General features: G+C 37.5%; 1 protein-coding gene across 1 annotated transcript in view; it reads right to left on the reverse strand.

The window, feature by feature from the left end:
- Nucleotides 1-21,953, reverse strand: part of LOC134675172 (thyrotropin-releasing hormone receptor-like) — a 150,255-nt gene that overhangs the window by 47,795 nt on the left and 80,507 nt on the right. The window contains exon 3 of the mRNA XM_063533365.1: nucleotides 11,705-11,885. Within this exon, the coding sequence (XP_063389435.1) occupies nucleotides 11,705-11,885 (181 nt within the window). The remainder of the gene's footprint in view (nucleotides 1-11,704; nucleotides 11,886-21,953) is intronic.

A 21,953-nucleotide genomic window follows, 5' to 3' on the forward strand; every position in this document is an offset into this window, starting at 1 on the left:
GTAAGAAAATCTTAATTTTATAAATTTCTGTTAATTTACTAGTCTTATCGATCGAGTATCAACTTGCGACGCACAATCGTTTGTAGGTTATGACAGTAGCTATCTGTCACATAGGTCGAAAATCCCTTGCTTGCCGTCCTTCATGGTAAAAATCTTTGAAAACTGCAAATTTTCAGAATATTTTGGGTACATTTCCCTTTGGTATTCCCTTTTCACAATGTTTGCGGTCGAGTATCACTTAAAGCTCTTAGCAGTTCTTTAGCGTGATTATCTAGCTGTATAGTTCATGTTTCAAAAATCTCTTGCTGGCCGTTTCAGCACTTGTAGCTCTCATCAGCCACTTAAGTAAGAAAATCTTAATTTTATAATTTTCTGTTAATTGACTAGTCTTATCGATCGAGTATCAACTTGCGACGCACAATTGTTTGTAGGTTATGACAGTAGCTATCTGTCACATAGGTCGAAAATCCCTTGCTTGCCGTCCTTCATGGTAAAAATCTTTGAAAACTGCAATTTTCAGAATATTTTGGGTACATTTCGCTTTGGTATCCCCTTTTCACACTGTTTGCGGTAGAGTATCACAAAAAGCTTTCAGCAGTTCTTTAGCGTGATTATCTAGCTGTATAGTTCAGGTTTCAAAAATCTCTTGCTGGCCGTTTCAGCACTTGTAGCTCTCAGCAGCCACTTAAGTAAGAAAATCTTAATTTTATAATTTTCTGTTAATTGACTAGTCTTATCGATCGAGTATCAACTTGCGACGCACAATCGTTTGTAGGTTATGACAGTAGCTATCTGTCACATAGGTCGAAAATCCCTTGCTTGCCGTCCTTCATGCTACAAATCTTTGAAAACTGCAATTTTCAGAATATTTTGGGTACATTTCGCTTTGGTATCCCCTTTTCACACTGTTTGCGGTAGAGTATCACATAAAGCTCTCAACAGTTCTTTAGCGTGATTATCTAGCTGTATAGTTCATGTTTCAAAAATCTCTTGCTGGCCGTTTCAGCACTTGTAGCTCTCATCAGCCACTTAAGTAAGAAAATCTTAATTTTATAATTTTCTGTTAATTGACTAGTCTTATCGATCGAGTATCAACTTGCGACGCACAATCGTTTGTAGGTTATGACAGTAGCTATCTGTCACATAGGTCGAAAATCCCTTGCTTGCCGTCCTTCATGGTAAAAATCTTTGAAAACTGCAACTTTTCAGAATATTTTGGGTACATTTCGCTTTGGTATCCCCTTTTCACACTGTTTGCGGTAGAGTATCACTTAAAGCTCTCAGCAGTTCTTTAGCGTGATTATCTAGCTGTATAGTTCATGTTTCTAAAATCTCTTGCTGGCCGTTTCAGCACTTGTAGTCCTCATCAGCCACTTAAGTAAGAAAATCTTAATTTTATAAATTTCTGTTAATTTACTAGTCTTATCGATCGAGTATCAACTTGCGACGCACAATCGTTTGTAGGTTATGACAGTAGCTATCTGTCACATAGGTCGAAAATCCCTTGCTTGCCGTCCTTCATGGTAAAAATCTTTGAAAACTGCAAATTTTCAGAATATTTTGGGTACATTTCCCTTTGGTATTCCCTTTTCACAATGTTTGCGGTCGAGTATCACTTAAAGCTCTCAGCAGTTCTTTAGCGTGATTATCTAGCTGTATAGTTCATGTTTCAAAAATCTCTTGCTGGCCGTTTCAGCACTTGTAGCTCTCATCAGCCACTTAAGTAAGAAAATCTTAATTTTATAAATTTCTGTAAATTTACTAGTCTTATCGATCGAGTATCAATTTGCGATGCACAATCATTTGTAGGTTATGACAGTAGCTATCTGTCACATAGGTCGAAAATCCCTTGCTTGCCGTCCTTCATGGTAAAAAATCTTTGAAAACTGCAACTTTTCAGAATATTTTGGGTACATTTCGCTTTGGTATCCCCTTTTCACAATGTTTGCGGTCGAGTATCACTTAAAGCTCTCAGCAGTTAGTTAGCATGATTATCTAGCTGTATAGTTCATGTTTCAAAAATCTCTTGCTGGCCGTTTCAGCACTTGTAGCTCTCAGCAGCCACTTAAGTAAGAAAATCTTAATTTTATAATTTTCTGTTAATTGACTAGTCTTATCGATCGAGTATCAACTTGCGACGCACAATCGTTTGTAGGTTATGACAGTAGCTATCTGTCACATAGGTCGAAAATCCCTTGCTTGCCGTCCTTCATGGTAAAAATCTTTGAAAACTGCAACTTTTCAGAATATTTTGGGTACATTTCGCTTTGGTATCCCCTTTTCACAATGTTTGCGGTCGAGTATCACTTAAAGCTCTCAGCAGTTAGTTAGCATGATTATCTAGCTGTATAGTTCAGGTTTCAAAAATCTCTTGCTGGCCGTTTCAGCACTTGTAGCTCTCAGCAGCCACTTAAGTAAGAAAATCTTAATTTTATAATTTTCTGTTAATTGACTAGTCTTATCGATCGAGTATCAACTTGCGACGCACAATCGTTTGTAGGTTATGACAGTAGCTATCTGTCACATAGGTCGAAAATCCCTTGCTTGCCGTCCTTCATGCTACAAATCTTTGAAAACTGCAATTTTCAGAATATTTTGGGTACATTTCGCTTTGGTATCCCCTTTTCACACTGTTTGCGGTAGAGTATCACATAAAGCTCTCAACAGTTCTTTAGCGTGATTATCTAGCTGTATAGTTCATGTTTCAAAAATCTCTTGCTGGCCGTTTCAGCACTTGTAGCTCTCATCAGCCACTTAAGTAAGAAAATCTTAATTTTATAATTTTCTGTTAATTGACTAGTCTTTTCGATCGAGTATCAACTTGCGACGCACAATCGTTTGTAGGTTATGACAGTAGCTATCTGTCACATAGGTCGAAAATCCCTTGCTTGCCGTCCTTCATGCTACAAATCTTTGAAAACTGCAATTTTCAGAATATTTTGGGTACATTTCGCTTTGGTATCCCCTTTTCACACTGTTTGCGGTAGAGTATCACATAAAGCTCTCAGCAGTTCTTTAGCGTGATTATCTAGCTGTATAGTTCAGGTTTCAAAAATCTCTTGCTGGCCGTTTCAGCACTTGTAGCTCTCAGCAGCCACTTAAGTAAGAAAATCTTAATTTTATAATTTTCTGAGAATTGACTAGTCTTATCGATCGAGTATCAACTTGCGACGCACAATCGTTTGTAGGTTATGACAGTAGCTATCTGTCACATAGGTCGAAAATCCCTTGCTTGCCGTCCTTCATGGTAAAAATCTTTGAAAACTGCAAATTTTCAGAATATTTTGGGTACATTTCCCTTTGGTATTCCCTTTTCACAATGTTTGCGGTCGAGTATCACTTAAAGCTCTTAGCAGTTCTTTAGCGTGATTATCTAGCTGTATAGTTCATGTTTCAAAAATCTCTTGCTGGCCGTTTCAGCACTTGTAGCTCTCATCAGCCACTTAAGTAAGAAAATCTTAATTTTATAATTTTCTGTTAATTGACTAGTCTTATCGATCGAGTATCAACTTGCGACGCACAATTGTTTGTAGGTTATGACAGTAGCTATCTGTCACATAGGTCGAAAATCCCTTGCTTGCCGTCCTTCATGGTAAAAATCTTTGAAAACTGCAATTTTCAGAATATTTTGGGTACATTTCGCTTTGGTATCCCCTTTTCACACTGTTTGCGGTAGAGTATCACAAAAAGCTTTCAGCAGTTCTTTAGCGTGATTATCTAGCTGTATAGTTCAGGTTTCAAAAATCTCTTGCTGGCCGTTTCAGCACTTGTAGCTCTCAGCAGCCACTTAAGTAAGAAAATCTTAATTTTATAATTTTCTGTTAATTGACTAGTCTTATCGATCGAGTATCAACTTGCGACGCACAATCGTTTGTAGGTTATGACAGTAGCTATCTGTCACATAGGTCGAAAATCCCTTGCTTGCCGTCCTTCATGCTACAAATCTTTGAAAACTGCAATTTTCAGAATATTTTGGGTACATTTCGCTTTGGTATCCCCTTTTCACACTGTTTGCGGTAGAGTATCACATAAAGCTCTCAACAGTTCTTTAGCGTGATTATCTAGCTGTATAGTTCATGTTTCAAAAATCTCTTGCTGGCCGTTTCAGCACTTGTAGCTCTCATCAGCCACTTAAGTAAGAAAATCTTAATTTTATAATTTTCTGTTAATTGACTAGTCTTATCGATCGAGTATCAACTTGCGACGCACAATCGTTTGTAGGTTATGACAGTAGCTATCTGTCACATAGGTCGAAAATCCCTTGCTTGCCGTCCTTCATGCTACAAATCTTTGAAAACTGCAACTTTTCAGAATATTTTGGGTACATTTCGCTTTGGTATCCCCTTTTCACACTGTTTGCGGTAGAGTATCACATAAAGCTCTCAGCAGTTATTTAGCATGATTATCTAGCTGTATAGTTCAGGTTTCAAAAATCTCTTGCTGGCCGTTTCAGCACTTGTAGCTCTCATCAGCCACTTAAGTAAGAAAATCTTAATTTTATAATTTTCTGTTAATTGACTAGTCTTATCGATCGAGTATCAACTTGCGACGCACAATCGTTTGTAGGTTATGACAGTAGCTATCTGTCACATAGGTCGAAAATCCCTTGCTTGCCGTCCTTCAAGGTAAAAATCTTTGAAAACTGCAATTTTCAGAATATTTTGGGTACATTTCATTTTGGTATCCCCTTTTCACACTGTTTGCGGTAGAGTATCACATAAAGCTCTCAACAGTTCTTTAGCGTGATTATTTAGCTGTATAGTTCATGTTTCAAAAATCTCTTGCTGGCCGTTTCAGCACTTGTAGCTCTCATCAGCCACTTAAGTAAGAAAATCATAATTTTATAAATTTCTGTAAATTTACTAGTCTTATCGATCGAGTATCAATTTGCGATGCACAATCGTTTGTAGGTTATGACAGTAGCTATCTGTCACATAGGTCGAAAATCCCTTGCTTGCCGTCCTTCATGGTAAAAATCTTTGAAAACTGCAACTTTTCAGAATATTTCGGGTACATTTCGCTTTGGTATCCCCTTTTCACAATGTTTGCGGTCGAGTATCACTTAAAGCTCTCAGCAGTTAGTTAGCATGATTATCTAGGTGTATAGTTCAGGTTTCAAAAATCTCTTGCTGGCCGTTTCAGCACTTGTAGCTCTCAGCAGCCACTTAAGTAAGAAAATCTTAATTTTATAATTTTCTGTTAATTGACTAGTCTTATCGATCGAGTATCAACTTGCGACGCACAATCGTTTGTAGGTTATGACAGTAGCTATCTGTCACATAGGTCGAAAATCCCTTGCTTGCCGTCCTTCATGCTACAAATCTTTGAAAACTGCAACTTTTCAGAATATTTTGGGTACATTTCGCTTTGGTATCCCCTTTTCACAATGTTTGCGGTCGAGTATCACTTAAAGCTCTCAGCAGTTCTTTAGCATGATTATCTAGCTGTATAGTTCAGGTTTCAAAAATCTCTTGCTGGCCGTTTCAGCACTTGTAGCTCTCAGCAGCCACTTAAGTAAGAAAATCTTAATTTTATAATTTTCTGTTAATTGACTAGTCTTATCGATCGAGTATCAACTTGCGACGCACAATCGTTTGTAGGTTATGACAGTAGCTATCTGTCACATAGGTCGAAAATCCCTTGCTTGCCGTCCTTCATGCTACAAATCTTTGAAAACTGCAACTTTTCAGAATATTTTGGGTACATTTCGCTTTGGTATCCCCTTTTCACAATGTTTGCGGTCGAGTATCACTTAAAGCTCTTAGCAGTTCTTTAGCATGATTATCTAGCTGTATAGTTCAGGTTTCAAAAATCTCTTGCTGGCCGTTTCAGCACTTGTAGCTCTCATCAGCCACTTAAGTAAGAAAATCTTAATTTTATAATTTTCTGTTAATTGACTAGTCTTTTCGATCGAGTATCAACTTGCGACGCACAATCGTTTGTAGGTTATGACAGTAGCTATCTGTCACATAGGTCGAAAATCCCTTGCTTGCCGTCCTTCATGCTACAAATCTTTGAAAACTGCAATTTTCAGAATATTTTGGGTACATTTCGCTTTGGTATCCCCTTTTCACACTGTTTGCGGTAGAGTATCACATAAAGCTCTCAGCAGTTCTTTAGCGTGATTATCTAGCTGTATAGTTCAGGTTTCAAAAATCTCTTGCTGGCCGTTTCAGCACTTGTAGCTCTCAGCAGCCACTTAAGTAAGAAAATCTTAATTTTATAATTTTCTGAGAATTGACTAGTCTTATCGATCGAGTATCAACTTGCGACGCACAATCGTTTGTAGGTTATGACAGTAGCTATCTGTCACATAGGTCGAAAATCCCTTGCTTGCCGTCCTTCATGCTACAAATCTTTGAAAACTGCAATTTTCAGAATATTTTGGGTACATTTCGCTTTGGTATCCCCTTTTCACACTGTTTGCGGTAGAGTATCACATAAAGCTCTCAACAGTTCTTTAGCGTGATTATCTAGCTGTATAGTTCATGTTTCAAAAATCTCTTGCTGGCCGTTTCAGCACTTGTAGCTCTCATCAGCCACTTAAGTAAGAAAATCTTAATTTTATAATTTTCTGTTAATTGACTAGTCTTATCGATCGAGTATCAACTTGCGACGCACAAACGTTTGTAGGTTATGACAGTAGCTATCTGTCACATAGGTCGAAAATCCCTTGCTTGCCGTCCTTCATGGTAAAAATCTTTGAAAACTGCAACTTTTCAGAATATTTTGGGTACATTTCGCTTTGGTATCCCCTTTTCACACTGTTTGCGGTAGAGTATCACTTAAAGCTCTCAGCAGTTCTTTAGCGTGATTATCTAGCTGTATAGTTCATGTTTCTAAAATCTCTTGCTGGCCGTTTCAGCACTTGTAGTCCTCATCAGCCACTTAAGTAAGAAAATCTTAATTTAATAAATTTCTGTTAATTTACTAGTCTTATCGATCGAGTATCAACTTGCGACGCACAATCGTTTGTAGGTTATGACAGTAGCTATCTGTCACATAGGTCGAAAATCCCTTGCTTGCCGTCCTTCATGGTAAAAATCTTTGAAAACTGCAAATTTTCAGAATATTTTGGGTACATTTCCCTTTGGTATTCCCTTTTCACAATGTTTGCGGTCGAGTATCACTTAAAGCTCTCAGCAGTTCTTTAGCGTGATTATCTAGCTGTATAGTTCATGTTTCAAAAATCTCTTGCTGCGGGCGCAGCACGGTTCCATTTTTATCGACTATCACTATGCGCGTCCCTTTCGCACTAACATACTTGTTAGAACGTGACAGGCATGGTGATAAGGGATAAAAACGCGACCGTGCTACGCCGCCTGGCCGTTTCAGCACTTGTAGCTCTCATCAGCCACTTAAGTAAGAAAATCTTAATTTTATAAATTTCTGTAAATTTACTAGTCTTATCGATCGAGTATCAATTTGCGATGCACAATCATTTGTAGGTTATGACAGTAGCTATCTGTCACATAGGTCGAAAATCCCTTGCTTGCCGTCCTTCATGGTAAAAAATCTTTGAAAACTGCAACTTTTCAGAATATTTTGGGTACATTTCGCTTTGGTATCCCCTTTTCACAATGTTTGCGGTCGAGTATCACTTAAAGCTCTCAGCAGTTCTTTAGCATGATTATCTAGCTGTATAGTTCAGGTTTCAAAAATCTCTTGCTGGCCGTTTCAGCACTTGTAGCTCTCAGCAGCCACTTAAGTAAGAAAATCTTAATTTTATAATTTTCTGTTAATTGACTAGTCTTATCGATCGAGTATCAATTTGCGATGCACAATCATTTGTAGGTTATGACAGTAGCTATCTGTCACATAGGTCGAAAATCCCTTGCTTGCCGTCCTTCATGGTAAAAAATCTTTGAAAACTGCAACTTTTCAGAATATTTTGGGTACATTTCGCTTTGGTATCCCCTTTTCACAATGTTTGCGGTCGAGTATCACTTAAAGCTCTCAGCAGTTAGTTAGCATGATTATCTAGCTGTATAGTTCAGGTTTCAAAAATCTCTTGCTGGCCGTTTCAGCACTTGTAGCTCTCAGCAGCCACTTAAGTAAGAAAATCTTAATTTTATAATTTTCTGTTAATTGACTAGTCTTATCGATCGAGTATCAACTTGCGACGCACAATCGTTTGTAGGTTATGACAGTAGCTATCTGTCACATAGGTCGAAAATCCCTTGCTTGCCGTCCTTCAAGGTAAAAATCTTTGAAAACTGCAATTTTCAGAATATTTTGGGTTCATTTCATTTTGGTATCCCCTTTTCACACTGTTTGCGGTAGAGTATCACATAAAGCTCTCAACAGTTCTTTAGCGTGATTATCTAGCTGTATAGTTCATGTTTCAAAAATCTCTTGCTGGCCGTTTCAGCACTTGTAGCTCTCATCAGCCACTTAAGTAAGAAAATCTTAATTTTATAATTTTCTGTTAATTTACTAGTCTTATCGATCGAGTATCAACTTACGACGCACAATCGTTTGTAGGTTATGACAGTAGCTATCTGTCACATAGGTCGAAAATCCCTTGCTTGCCGTCCTTCATGGTAAAAATCTTTGAAAACTGCAACTTTTCAGAATATTTTGGGTACATTTCGCTTTGGTATCCCCTTTTCACACTGTTTGCGGTAGAGTATCACATAAAGCTCTCAGCAGTTCTTTAGCATGATTATCTAGCTGTATAGTTCAGGTTTCAAAAATCTCTTGCTGGCCGTTTCAGCACTTGTAGCTCTCATCAGCCACTTAAGTAAGAAAATCTTAATTTTATAATTTTCTGTTAATTGACTAGTCTTATCGATCGAGTATCAACTTGCGACGCACAATCGTTTGTAGGTTATGACAGTAGCTATCTGTCACATAGGTCGAAAATCCCTTGCTTGCCGTCCTTCATGGTAAAAATCTTTGAAAACTGCAACTTTTCAGAATATTTTGGGTACATTTCGCTTTGGTATCCCCTTTTCACACTGTTTGCGGTAGAGTATCACATAAAGCTCTCAACAGTTCTTTAGCGTGATTATCTACCTGTATAGTTCATGTTTCAAAAATCTCTTGCTGGCCGTTTCAGCACTTGTAGCTCTCATCAGCCACTTAAGTAAGAAAATCTTAATTTTATAATTTTCTGTTAATTTACTAGTCTTATCGATCGAGTATCAACTTGCGACGCACAATCGTTTGTAGGTTATGACAGTAGCTATCTGTCACATAGGTCGAAAATCCCTTGCTTGCCGTCCTTCATGGTAAAAATCTTTGAATACTGCAACTATTTAGAATATTTTGGGTTCAGTTTGCCTTGGTCTCCCCTTTTCTCCAAGTTTATGGTCGAGTATCACTTATAGATCCCAGCAGCTTTTGCTGCATGCTGCATGGAACCGGTTTTAAAAACCTCTAGAGCTAGCTTGCCGTTTTATTAGGCGATATGACAGACAGCATGAGTTCTGTGACGAAAATGTACATATTTTAGTTTTTCATCACTTGTAGTCTTGTTCGGTCTGTTTACTTTGTAATTACATGTATCAGGTGCTCTTTTAGTGGTTTTCTATGACATTTTTTACATTAAAAATTTTGACTTCTTAATTTGGTTGGGTTATCGGCGGCTGCTAACTTTGGCTGCTAACTTCACACCGGTGCTCAAACCCCGGATCGTAACAATGAGTTTTTCGGAAATTATGTACGAAATAACATTTGATATTTACCAGTCACTTTTCGGTGAAGGAAAACATCGTGAGGAAACCGGACTAATCCTATAAGCCTAGTTTTCCCTCGGGGTTGAAAGGTCAGATGGCAGTTGCTTTCGTAAAAACTAGTGCTTACTTCAATTCTTGGGATTACTTGTCAGGCGGACCCCAGGCTCCCATGAGCCGTGGCAAAACGCCGGGATAACGCGAGGAAGAAGCGAGACTCGCCACCAAAATTTAAATGTAAAGGCAATAATAGATAAGAGTGTGGCTGCGGGATAAGTGTGGCTGGCCGCCACATTGTAGCCAGTAAAAAAATCGCAATAAACACTAATCAAATGTCTAAACACGCCAATGTGAAGGACAGATACACTTGTCCGTATTTTAACTGTGACACAGCATTCCAGAGTTTTAGAACAGTGTGAAGTTATTTTTGATCTATCAGTTCAAGGTTCAAGTTTGGTTTAACTTTGATCTTGAATAATCGATATGTTTAAATAAACTTTTGAATAACGTATGAATTTGTTCTAAATAAAGAATGACTCTCGTTAGACCGGGCCGTGTCCGGGCCGGAGCTTCCGGCGTTTACTTTTCTATGACAGGCGATCACGTGAAGCTTTCGATAGAAAACGATGCGCCGGAAGCTCAGGCCCGGACACGGCCCGGTCTAACGTGAGTCAGCTAATGCTCTAAAATATATATTAAAATCCAGTTGTTGTAAGAGATTCGTCGCGCTCGCACATCTCACACATGTACTGATTGCATACTCAGAGTGATGCATGTGCGAGCATGATGCAATGATATTGAATCCATGGAGATTAAACTTTGCACAAACTATAAACCACAATGCTCTCTTCCTTGCATTTGTGACGAATTTTTTTTTCCGGCGTAATTTTTTTATTTTGAATGGGCTTACTCATGGCCACGGACTAGCCGAAGCGTAGACGTGGCCTACGATGGAGCGAGCTCGCCCAGAAGGTTCACTCTTGATTTGAAGGTTGCCGGGTTATAAGAACACGGAAATATAGACGCCGGCAAGGAATTCCATTCGCGCATAAGGAAAGTAGAAGCAAAGCGCTTCGTGCGAATTGGTGGAATATCTACCAAGTAAGGATGGCGTAAATACAGCGGATTATATCTTCTGCCGCTCCCACACCTACCTACATAAATGATAGGAAACCTAATAAAATAGACAAAGGAATACTAAGCCTACGTAAAGTAGCGCCAAATAATGTGGCTAACGTTGTGATAACTGACAAACTAGTTATCGCATAATGTACAGTCAAGTTCACATCTTTACAAGCCAAAGTTCCAGAAATATATTAACACGCCTCTAATACACGGACAATAAGTCATGTAAATATATTTTTGGTACGTTGGATTCTAAACATTTTTCTGAACTCGACCGTACGAGGCCGTATAGAACGCTACCTATCATGAAAAGTGCCATTTTCAACCAAAAGGATACTTATTGTCGGTTGTTAATAAGGCACTATTTCCATATAGCTTCAAATTGAAATCAACCTTATCGACAACCGACACCACTTCGACTTTTTGGCTGAAAACGTCATTACATTTAAAGATACCTAGTAAACAGAGCCGAGAAGAACCAAGCCAATGTGCAGATGAGCTTGGCTCGGGTCTTTGTAAAATGGCAAACAGTAGCGCTTCAAGATGATCTTTCTTCTAATATAGTCATCACTGAGTCGCTACCATCGGCTTCAGCCTGTGGCCTGTGGGTAATGTACCTACTAATGTATACCTAATAAACAGAGCTGCGAAGAACCAAACCAGAGCCCAGATCAGCTTTGCTCGGGCCTTAGTATACACGTAGTAGCGCTCGAAGTTGATGGCTGTCAGCATTGAGCCGCTACCGTGAAGGCCTTTGGTTGTATACCTAGTGAACAGAGCGGCAAAGAACCAAGCCAGACCGCAGACTCGAGCCTTAGTACCTACACACGTACTAGTAGTAGCGCTCGAAGTTGATGGCTGTCAGCATTGAGCCGCTACCGTGAAGGCCTTTGGTTGTATACCTAGTGAACAGAGCTGCGAAGAACCAAGCCAGAGCGCAGATAAGCGTGGCTCGGGTCTTGGTGCAGACGTAGCCCGCACGGAGTGGCTCGCAGATGGCGTAGTAGCGCTCGAAGCTGATGGCCAGGATCGTCAGCACGGAGGCGTGAGCTACTGTCAGCTCTACGAACGGGACGGCAAGACCTGGGGAAAAAGGAAAGCATTAATAAATAGAAGTAACAAATAGGTTAGAGGTGCATTCTACAAAAAGGTTTACTTTGTCGGGGACTAGGCGCGTATGACAGTTACTTTACTAATAATAACCTGCAGAAATCTGTATTATAATTATGATAACTAATTAATTAAAGAGGGAATGGTTAGGTAGTTAAAAAATGAACAGCAAGACAGTATTTACGTACACGATATTTTTCAATATAGGGGCATTTCACGCCAAGCGGGCAGCGAAAAAAGTGTCAGGTCATAGAATTTGCTGAAATTTGGAATAATTATACTACTCGATATTCTAAAAATACGCATTCTTTTATTTTTTTTTTATTTGGCACCGTTTCCGGTTTGGAAGCGTTTAAAAAATGGACGAAAATTGAGGAGAGCATTTTACAAAAGCTGATGCAGCTATTATTGAATAAACTGAAAAATAAGTTTAATATTGGTTTGTATACAATTTTAATTGCTTTATCTTGCAGTTATAACAATTTTGATATTTTTTTATTTTTTCATACAAAAAACCGGAAATGAAAATTTCAAGTCAAATTTATATAAAGTTCGGTATTTTTGAAAATTTTTATTTTTGCCTCAAAATGTAGCTTATAGTCCATCAAAAATACATGGAAAGTTTGAGAGTGGGATCTGCATTAGTTTCGGAGATACATGAACTAAAGTGCAAACGTGCCGGTCGGAGCGTCGTACTGGCGATTCCTTAGTTACCCAGTCAAATAAAGGTTTTGTCCCTGGAATGACAAATAATAAGCTGGAAACTCGTATAACCACACCTTCGTTTCAGCGGTCTTTAAATTACGATAAAAGTCATAGAAAACCTCGTGTTCGCGCCGGAGTTTATTCAAGGTCAAAGGTCACAAAAATTGCTTTATCACGAATATCAAGGTTTCTATACCTCCAATTATGTTTTTATATAAATGAAGATTGTAGAGCATACAATTTGTGACAAGTCATATTTCGGGCATTTTTTCAGATCCTCAACCGTTTTGTAGGAATTGTCGGATATAGACGCCTAGACGGCATAGAACGCGTAGCGGTCAGCCATACGCTCCGTAATGCAAGTTCACCGTGAATTCCGGTGAATAATAACTTCTATGAAGTTATTTATTTCATAAGATGCTATTTACGGATCATACGCTGATTTTAGAACAAAAGTTGTCTCTTCTGTGGACAATAGTTAACAGCTTTTGTGCATTTATGCATTCATTTTATGAAATAGGCTAATACCCCTAAATAAAAAAAAATAAAAAAATAAAATAAATATATATAAATGAAATAGGCTAATAGAAGTACCCCTTCATTAGGATTAATTAGAAAATTAGGGTTTGTTGCCTCTAGTGTCCACAGAAAAGAGGTAAAGTTGAAGTACAAATAATACAAGTAAACATTTCCACAATATTTTATTTAACTGGCGATGGAAATATGTATCTTTTCGATCTGTCTTCAACATTTGCAAACGTTGACTATTTGTTGGTTTTACATTGAGTTAAAATTTGGCATATTTATGAAAAACCAATGACAATGCAATATTTTAATGACATTACTACATAGGTTAAAATAAAGTCGCTTCCCGTTGTTTGTCCCTGTGTATTTTAAATAGACAGAGTGATTCAAGAGGACGGTTTGTGTATAATTTTATTAACCCGTGCGAAGCTGGTCGTTTTTAATGTATAAATAAGAATATATAATGACATCAGCCCATCATCATGGCCATAAAATATATTCGCAGAATTGAGCAGATAACTGAAAAAAAGTACAGTCCGCGATAAAAGCTTCATCAAAATCAAATCAAATCACACAAGCTGTTAACTATTGTCCACAGGAGAGACAACTTTTGTTCTAAAATCAGCATATGATCCGTAAATAGCATCTTGTGAAATAAATAACTTTATAGAAGTTATTATTAACCGGAATTCACGGTGAACTTGCATTACGGAGCGTATGGCTGACCGCTACGCGTTCTATGCCGTCTATATCCGACAATTCCTACAAAACGGTTGAGGATCGGGAAAAATGCCCTGAACATGATTTGTCTCAAATTGTATGCTCTACAATCTGCATTTATGTGTAAACATCTTTGAAGGTATAGAAACCTTGATATTTGTGATAAAGCAATTTTTGTGACCTTTGACCTTGAATAAACTCCGGCGCGAACAGGAGGTTTTCTATGACTTTTATCGTAATTTAAAGACCGCCGAAACGAAGGTGTGGTTATACGAGTTTCCAGCTTATTATTTGTCATTCCAGGGACAAAACCTTTATTTGACTGGGTAACTAAGGAATCGCCAGTACGACGCTCCGACCGGCACGTTTGCACTTTAGTTCATGTATCTCCGAAACTAATGCAGATCCCACTCTCAAACTTTCCATGTATTTTTGATGGACTATAAGCTACATTTTGAGGCAAAAATAAAAATTTTCAAAAATACCGAACTTTATATAAATTTGACTTGAAATTTTCATTTCCGGTTTTTTGTATGAAAAAATAAAAAAATATCAAAATTGTTATAACTGCAAGATAAAGCAATTAAAATTGTATACAAACCAATATTAAACTTATTTTTCAGTTTATTCAATAATAGCTGCATCAGCTTTTGTAAAATGCTCTCCTTAATTTTCGTCCATTTTTTAAATGCTTCCAAACCGGAAACGGTGCCAAATAAAAAAAAACTAAAAGAATGCGTATTTTTAGAATATCGAGTAGTATAATTATTCCAAATTTCAGCAAATTCTATGACCTGACACTTTTTTCGCTGCCCGCTTGGCGTGAAATGCCCCTATAGATAGACACGCTAACCATTATTGTATTTGTACATATATATAAGTATTATAATTCTATGTATCGTCATAATACTACACTGCAATAGTTAATACAGTTCTTTCCTGTTGAAATGCAGGCAAAGGAAGTAACCCGCAAAAATGGGACATTGACAATTCGCCAAGTTATGTGAGTATACCGAATGTATGTGAATTAGGTTACCAGGCTATGAGCGACATTAAAACTTAAAATCTGTTATTGTTATGTATTTGCAGTGCATCTCGCTTGCACCAGTGTGGAGTGTATAAGCAACATGCACGAGCTAATTATAACAAAATGAGATTAAAATTATATGGATTTGTAAGAAATCGGCATCTAGGATAGCGAATGATAGATTATTATTTACGAAAACGAAACTTAATCATGTATACCTAATTCAGTTTTAAAATTACCTTCAATCCCCGTGGTCTAGGAGAAGACTTGCTAAAATTGACATCAACATTAAGGTGGTTCACGTTTGTATGGGAAAAATTCAAACTCTAGCTAGAAGAAGCGGCACCCTCTCATTTTGTTACACTTGTTCTGTTTACTAAATGTGCCAAGTTTTGTAATCTTATCTCAACTACAAGGGGGTGCTCAAACACTTTGAAATTTTTCAAAGTTGTATGAAATCCAAAAAAAACTATTTTTTTTTTTTGCGTTTTATGTAAGTAGTAGTTTACATATTATTTGAAAGTGTGATTTAAAAGTTATTTGGTGAAAAACCATTTTTATTTCTATTTTTTTAACGTCTATGTGTCTATATATTTGTAATTTAACTGTTTGGTTGACGTACATAAATGTATTTTCTTTCTTTCTTTCTTTCAATATATTTTAGTTACCTAGTCTTGTTTATCATTGATTATTAATATCTACTTTAGCCAGTCATCTCCGAGACCACGGGCACAATGATGTCCGCTAAAGGTCTGGAGATTTAAAAACTTAATTATACGAGTTTAAGTCCCGTTTTCGTAAATAAAAATGTGTTAACATCGTGAAAATTTCCCATGTATGAGTTATTTAATAAGGAATATTTTTTTCTGAATGGTATCGCTTTTCAATATTAGCCACGACTGATAGTTTAATTTATGTTCGACCTTGTATTAATAGCCCAGTTTCCTTAACATTATATACAGCTTTAAACTTGTAAAAGTTACGAACGCTTGGCATTTAATTTTACTCTTTAGAAAATAATAAATGGCTACCTTTAATATACGAAAATCCAGTTTGATTGGAATTTGGAAATTACACGAGAAATCGGGCCTCGGAAATTCGAAGAAAGAATTCGAGAATCGGCTATGAAAACTACCTACCTATTGGCAAAACCTAAAGGTCCCTGATTCATTTCCCCCGAAAAGGCAAGAAACAGGAAACTTTCCCAAAAAACCGTATAAATTAAGCCTCGAGAAACGGGCGGCCTGAATATTATCTGCTTCCTCTTTATTCGCTACTCGGCTTTTATTAAGTCAACCGTTAGACCTTCTTAGAAAGATACCTTTTATTATGTTAAATAAATGGACAAATAATAAGATGTCACAAATGTTTTTTGTGCAGAAAATAAAATAAAGGAAATTCTCAAAGGCAATGAAAGTTGAGGGCTTTGCAAAAAGATTTGCTCTTAATTTCCTCAAGACTTTGACTGGTTGGTTAGACAGTTAATATCACGTCGCCACTGCTCTCATAAATTTATTCCAAAACGCTGCCTACTCGGCCAATTTGCCTGTTTTAAAAAGAGCTGTCTAACTTTACTCATTGTATTTCGTGTGAACCTGAAGTTAAAGGCTAAAGAGTGTAACTACCCAAAGATACAGACTAGATATCTACACGTGCACTGTAAAGTTTAATATAAAGTACCTACAGCTAAGGGCTCATCAAGACGATGCGAGAACTCGCATGCGAGTTTCATTACATTGTGGGTTTTGATCGGTCGGTTGAATTGGAGACGCAACCAACAAGCCGCTATGTAACTAAAATCGCCTACGAGTTCGCGCGCCGTCTAAATCAGCCTTAATTTGTTTAAATCACTAGGGCCCACTTGCACCATTCCACTAACACGGGGTTATGCGGTTAAACCGTTAACTCTGTGTCAAATTGTACTGGTAACCATGGTAACTCCAGGTTTAATCATTTAACCCCGGGTTAGTGGAATGGTGCAAGTGGCCCTAGGTAAATTTGCCTAAAACATAATTTTCTTTCATGTGACATAGTATCGTATATGTGTCTAATAGACAACCATAGGTAGGTCATAAATTAGACCAGCAGCATGCGGGTCTAATTTACGACCAAAATATCTTAACTTCTACCGAAAATGCGGTTTTTTCCATCAGCTATGCCGAAATACCGCAATTTATGGAAATGGGTTCGTTTACTACGAAACTGCTTTAATGTTGTAGATAATAACAGGGGTGAATGTATGTAATGATGTATGTCTAGGAGTGGGGTACAAAGAAACTTGGAAATAATAGGAGTTGAAACTCTAGGTCCATGGGGTCCCAGCGCGCATAAGTTGTTCGCAGAAATCGCGAAGCGTCTGGTTGACGTAACTGGTGACCGAAGAGCTGGCGGCTACCTCGCACAACGTATCAGTATTGCGATACAGCGGGGAAATGCCGCCAGCATCCTTGGTACAATGCCTCAGGGGCCTATTTTAGATTTAATCTAGTTATTAATTTCGTTTAGTTGTGCCCCTGTATATATATTGTATGTAAATAAATGATTTGTATATTTGGAAATAATATATATTTACTTAAATAATAATTATGTTATAATTGTGTATAGTTACCTACAGTTTCGTCTTCTGTCTATTGCGCTAACGCTGACAAGCTTTTGCCAGACAGAAAATGAATATGAATGTTAAATGTACTTACTGTAATTGTAACTGTACTAGTTATTCTTCTTGGTCGCATCCATCATGACTGATGATCGTGGTTGGTGGGTTTTGTTCGGGCACGAACACACTCTCGCCATCGATTCCGGTCCATCGCTTTCCTCACCACGTCATAGAATTTCTGAGATGGTTCCTCGCCTTTGAGTTGGTCAGTCCATCGTGCTGGTGAACGGCCCCGTGACCTTTTGCCATCAGTATTACCAACAACGATTAACCTTTCCAAACTTTCGTCTACTCTACGTCTACTACGTCGTACTAGTTATTAATCAATTATAATTTCCTTTGCATTAAATAAAGAACTAGAAGTATTTGGAAAACCGTAGTCACTTTTAGACGCAATGTATATAATTTCTCACCCAAAATACCCAAGACAGTAATTTTTCCACTTTTAAACTTATTCTAAGCTTGTTAAAAATTAAATCATATATTTTCTATCAGATAAATCGCAAGAATTGCAGTGTAAGTAATTTTATAAATACAACTTTTGACAGTTCGAATATACCTACCTAAAAAGCTGAATTTACCTGTAGGTCAACATCCCCATTAGGTACATACCTACTTTCACTGTCGGCCCTATTCTAACTTTAACACTAGAGATCATCTAGAGATGAATAAGATACGATATCGAGAAGATATAGTCATTTGTTTGTTAGATATGTCAAATTTGACGTTTCCGCGATTTTGGAGGTCCTCTATAGTAGAAGAGCCGGCCGCAAATTTTCTAACCGACTTGATACCACGATGAAATACACAATGGGAAACCATAAAAGTGATGCTAAGTCCGAATTCGATAGTCTGCCACGGCGGAACTTGCCGAAAGTACGAAAAAGAAGGCCACTTCCGGTGCGAAAAAAGGGGGCTGATTTAACCCATCTGATACCGAAATAATAATTATGGCAGCAGTTAGAAATTTACATGTAGACACATAAAAGCGAAGTCTGCCAGTATTTTTTTAGCCGGAAGTGCTTGGCAGACGCTCTCAAAGGTGGCCAACGGGACCCCTAATTTAACCCATCTGATACCACCATGAAACCAATTCCAGTCGGTAGGTATGAACACTCATGTCAGGAATATATAAGTCTGCCAAGGCTATTCCTGCCGAAACACCTTGGCAGACGAGATTATGTAAGCAGGGTCGGCATCGGTTACCCTACACTAACCCATCTGATACCACCATGAAACCAATTCCAGTCAGTAGGTACGAACCCCCATTTTAGGAATATAGAAGTCTGCCAAGGTTTTTCCTGCCGAAACACCTTGGCAGACGAGATTATAAGCAAGATGACCATCGGTTACCGTACACTAACCCATCTGATACCGCCATGAAACCAATTCCAGTCGGTAGATATGAACCCTCATTTCAGGAATATATAAGTCTGCCAAGGCTTTTCCTGCCGTAACACCGTGGCAGACGAGATTATGTAAGCAAGGTCGGCATCGGTTACCCTACACTAACCCATCTGATACCACCATGAAACCAATTCCAGTCGGTAGGTATGAACCCCCATTTTAGAAATATATAAATCTGCCAAGGTTTTTCCTGCCGAAACACCTTGGCAGACGAGATTATAAGCAAGATGACCATCGGTTACCGTACACTAACCCATCTGATACCACCATGAAACCAATTCTAGTCGGTAGGTATGAACCCTCATTTCAGGAATTTATAAGTCTGCCAAGGCCTTTCCTGCCGAAACACCTTGACAGACGAGATTATGTAAGCAGCATCCGCATCCGAGGGATCCGTATTTTGGAATTATACAGATTACGGACATTATTAATAGCTGTAAGCTTATTTATTACTTTATGATTATACATATTTGTATATTATTATGTTATTAATAAAATATATTTATAATTTATTAAACCTAAACTTAATACATTGGGAATTCATTACCTGCTTACGGCAGTAGTAGGGATTAGTGGGTGAGTTCTGGCTCACTGAGCCAGGCCAACAGTCCCTCCCCCTTTTTTCCCTTGTTGAGGCCCTGCAACCTTGCCTTGAACCCAAACTAATGTCATTGTAGCTCGAATCTAACCTAATCTATTTTTATTGCTTTTAAAATATTTCAATTATCTACTTTTGCAAAGTTAAATGTTGTAATCTCTATTTCGCAAAATGGAATTTTAATGTGACTTTAATGTATGTGCAGTCTACTTAGTAATTGGGTTTAAAGATATAAAAACACACATTTTATTTCCTATCCTAAGTATCCTATCCTAAGTTTATTCAAATAATATTCTGAACATATATAGTAACATCATTACCTATTCTGTGCACAGTGGAGAAAACGAATTAAATCATGCAATTTGATTTTGCTATTTTTAAATAAAGAGTAACCAAACAGTATTTTCCACAGTTGTTGGTAATGATACCATCTCTTACAATTTCTCTTCATGAACATTTTATGATACCTAACTTTCCAGTTTTCGCCCGAATTAATCAAAAAATTCACCAACACCATTTACACCAATCAAATAGAAAACGGATCCGTGTCCGAATTCGCGATCTCGAGTCCGGGTCCGCGTCCGGGTCCAGGTTCAGGTAGAAGTCGAATTCAAAATCTTGCTTGTTTTGCCAGTGGGGTAACTTGCTTAACAATCAATTAGAAAAAGACAAGTCGTCGAGGAGTTCCGTTCTGATCACCATCAGCAATACCACTTTATCAAATGCCACTGTTCTTAATGTAAATCCTTGTTAGCCTGATGAAAATACAAAAGTCACTATACAATGCCATTCAGATTTGTAGAGTTCCCTCGATTCCTTATGTATCCCATCATTAGAACTTGAGCTTGACGAAAATGTGACTTAAAAACCTAACGTGCTTAACAAACATAACGAAGAGGACAAATCCCCAAACATGAGCTATGCGTCGTTGAAGAGTTCCATTCTGATCATCATCAGCAGTTTCACGTCATTAAATGTCACAATTTTGAATGTAAATGCTTGGTTTGTTTATAAAAACACCAGTATCACTATATGTCAGGGTGGTTCAAAAAACATTTTTTTTTCCTAAGGGGCACCCCCTTATTTAGTTACACTTATTATGTTGATAAAATACACCAAGATTCGTAATTTATCTCAACTACAAGGGGGTGCTTCACCACGTTGAAATTTTGTATGTTGTTTGAAACCCAAAAAAAAGAGTATTATTCAGAATTTTATTTAAATATCTGGTTTCACACTATTTGCACATGTGATGTATAAGTTTTGAAGTAGAAAAACATTTTCTTTCAAAATAATATCTTTTAAATCACACTTTCAAATAATGTGAAAACTACTACTTACATAAAAATCTAAAAAATAGTAACTTAATTTTTGTGGATTTCATACAATTTGAAAATTTCTAAGTGTTTGAGCACCCCCTTGTAGTTAAGATAAGATTACAAACTTGGTGTATTTTGTCAACATAATAAATGTAACAAAATAAGGGGGTGCCGCTTCTTCTAGCTAGCTAGCTAACATATAGTGATACTGGTGTTTTTATAAACAAACCAAGCATTTACATTCAAAATTGTGACATTTGATGAAGTGAAACTGCTGATGATGATCAGAATGGAACTCTTCAACGACGCATAGCTCATGTTTGGGGATTTGTCCTCTTCGTTATGTTTGTTAAGCACGTTAGGTTTTTAAGTCACATTTTCGTCAAGCTCACGTTCTAATGATGGGATACATAAGGAATCGAGGGAACTCTACAAATCTGAATGGCATTGTATAGTGACTTTTGTATTTTCATCAGGCAAACAAGGATTTACATTAAGAACAGTGGCATTTGATAAAGTGGTATTGCTGATGGTGATCAGAACGGAACTCCTCGACGACTTGTCTTTTTCTAATTGATTGTTAAGCAAGTTACCCCACTGGCAAAACAAGCAAGATTTTGAATTCGACTTCTACCTGAACCTGGACCCGGACGCGGACCCGGACTCGAGATCGCGAATTCGGACACGGATCCGTTTTCTATTTGGTTGGTGTAAATGGTGTTGGTGAATTTTTTGATTAATTCGGGCGAAAACTGGAAAGTTAGGTATCATAAAATGTTCATGAAGAGAAATTGTAAGAGATGGTATCATTACCAACAACTGTGGAAAATACTGTTTGGTTACTCTTTATTTAAAAATAGCAAAATCAAATTGCATGATTTAATTCGTTTTCTCCACTGTGCACAGAATAGGTAATGATGTTACTATATATGTTCAGAATATTATTTGAATAAACTTAGGATAGGATACTTAGGATAGGAAATAAAATGTGTGTTTTTATATCTTTAAACCCAATTACTAAGTAGACTGCACATACATTAAAGTCACATTAAAATTCCATTTTGCGAAATAGAGATTACAACAT

This window comes from Cydia fagiglandana, chromosome 21 (assembly GCF_963556715.1).
Source record: "Cydia fagiglandana chromosome 21, ilCydFagi1.1, whole genome shotgun sequence".
Lineage (NCBI taxonomy): Eukaryota > Metazoa > Arthropoda > Insecta > Lepidoptera > Tortricidae > Cydia > Cydia fagiglandana.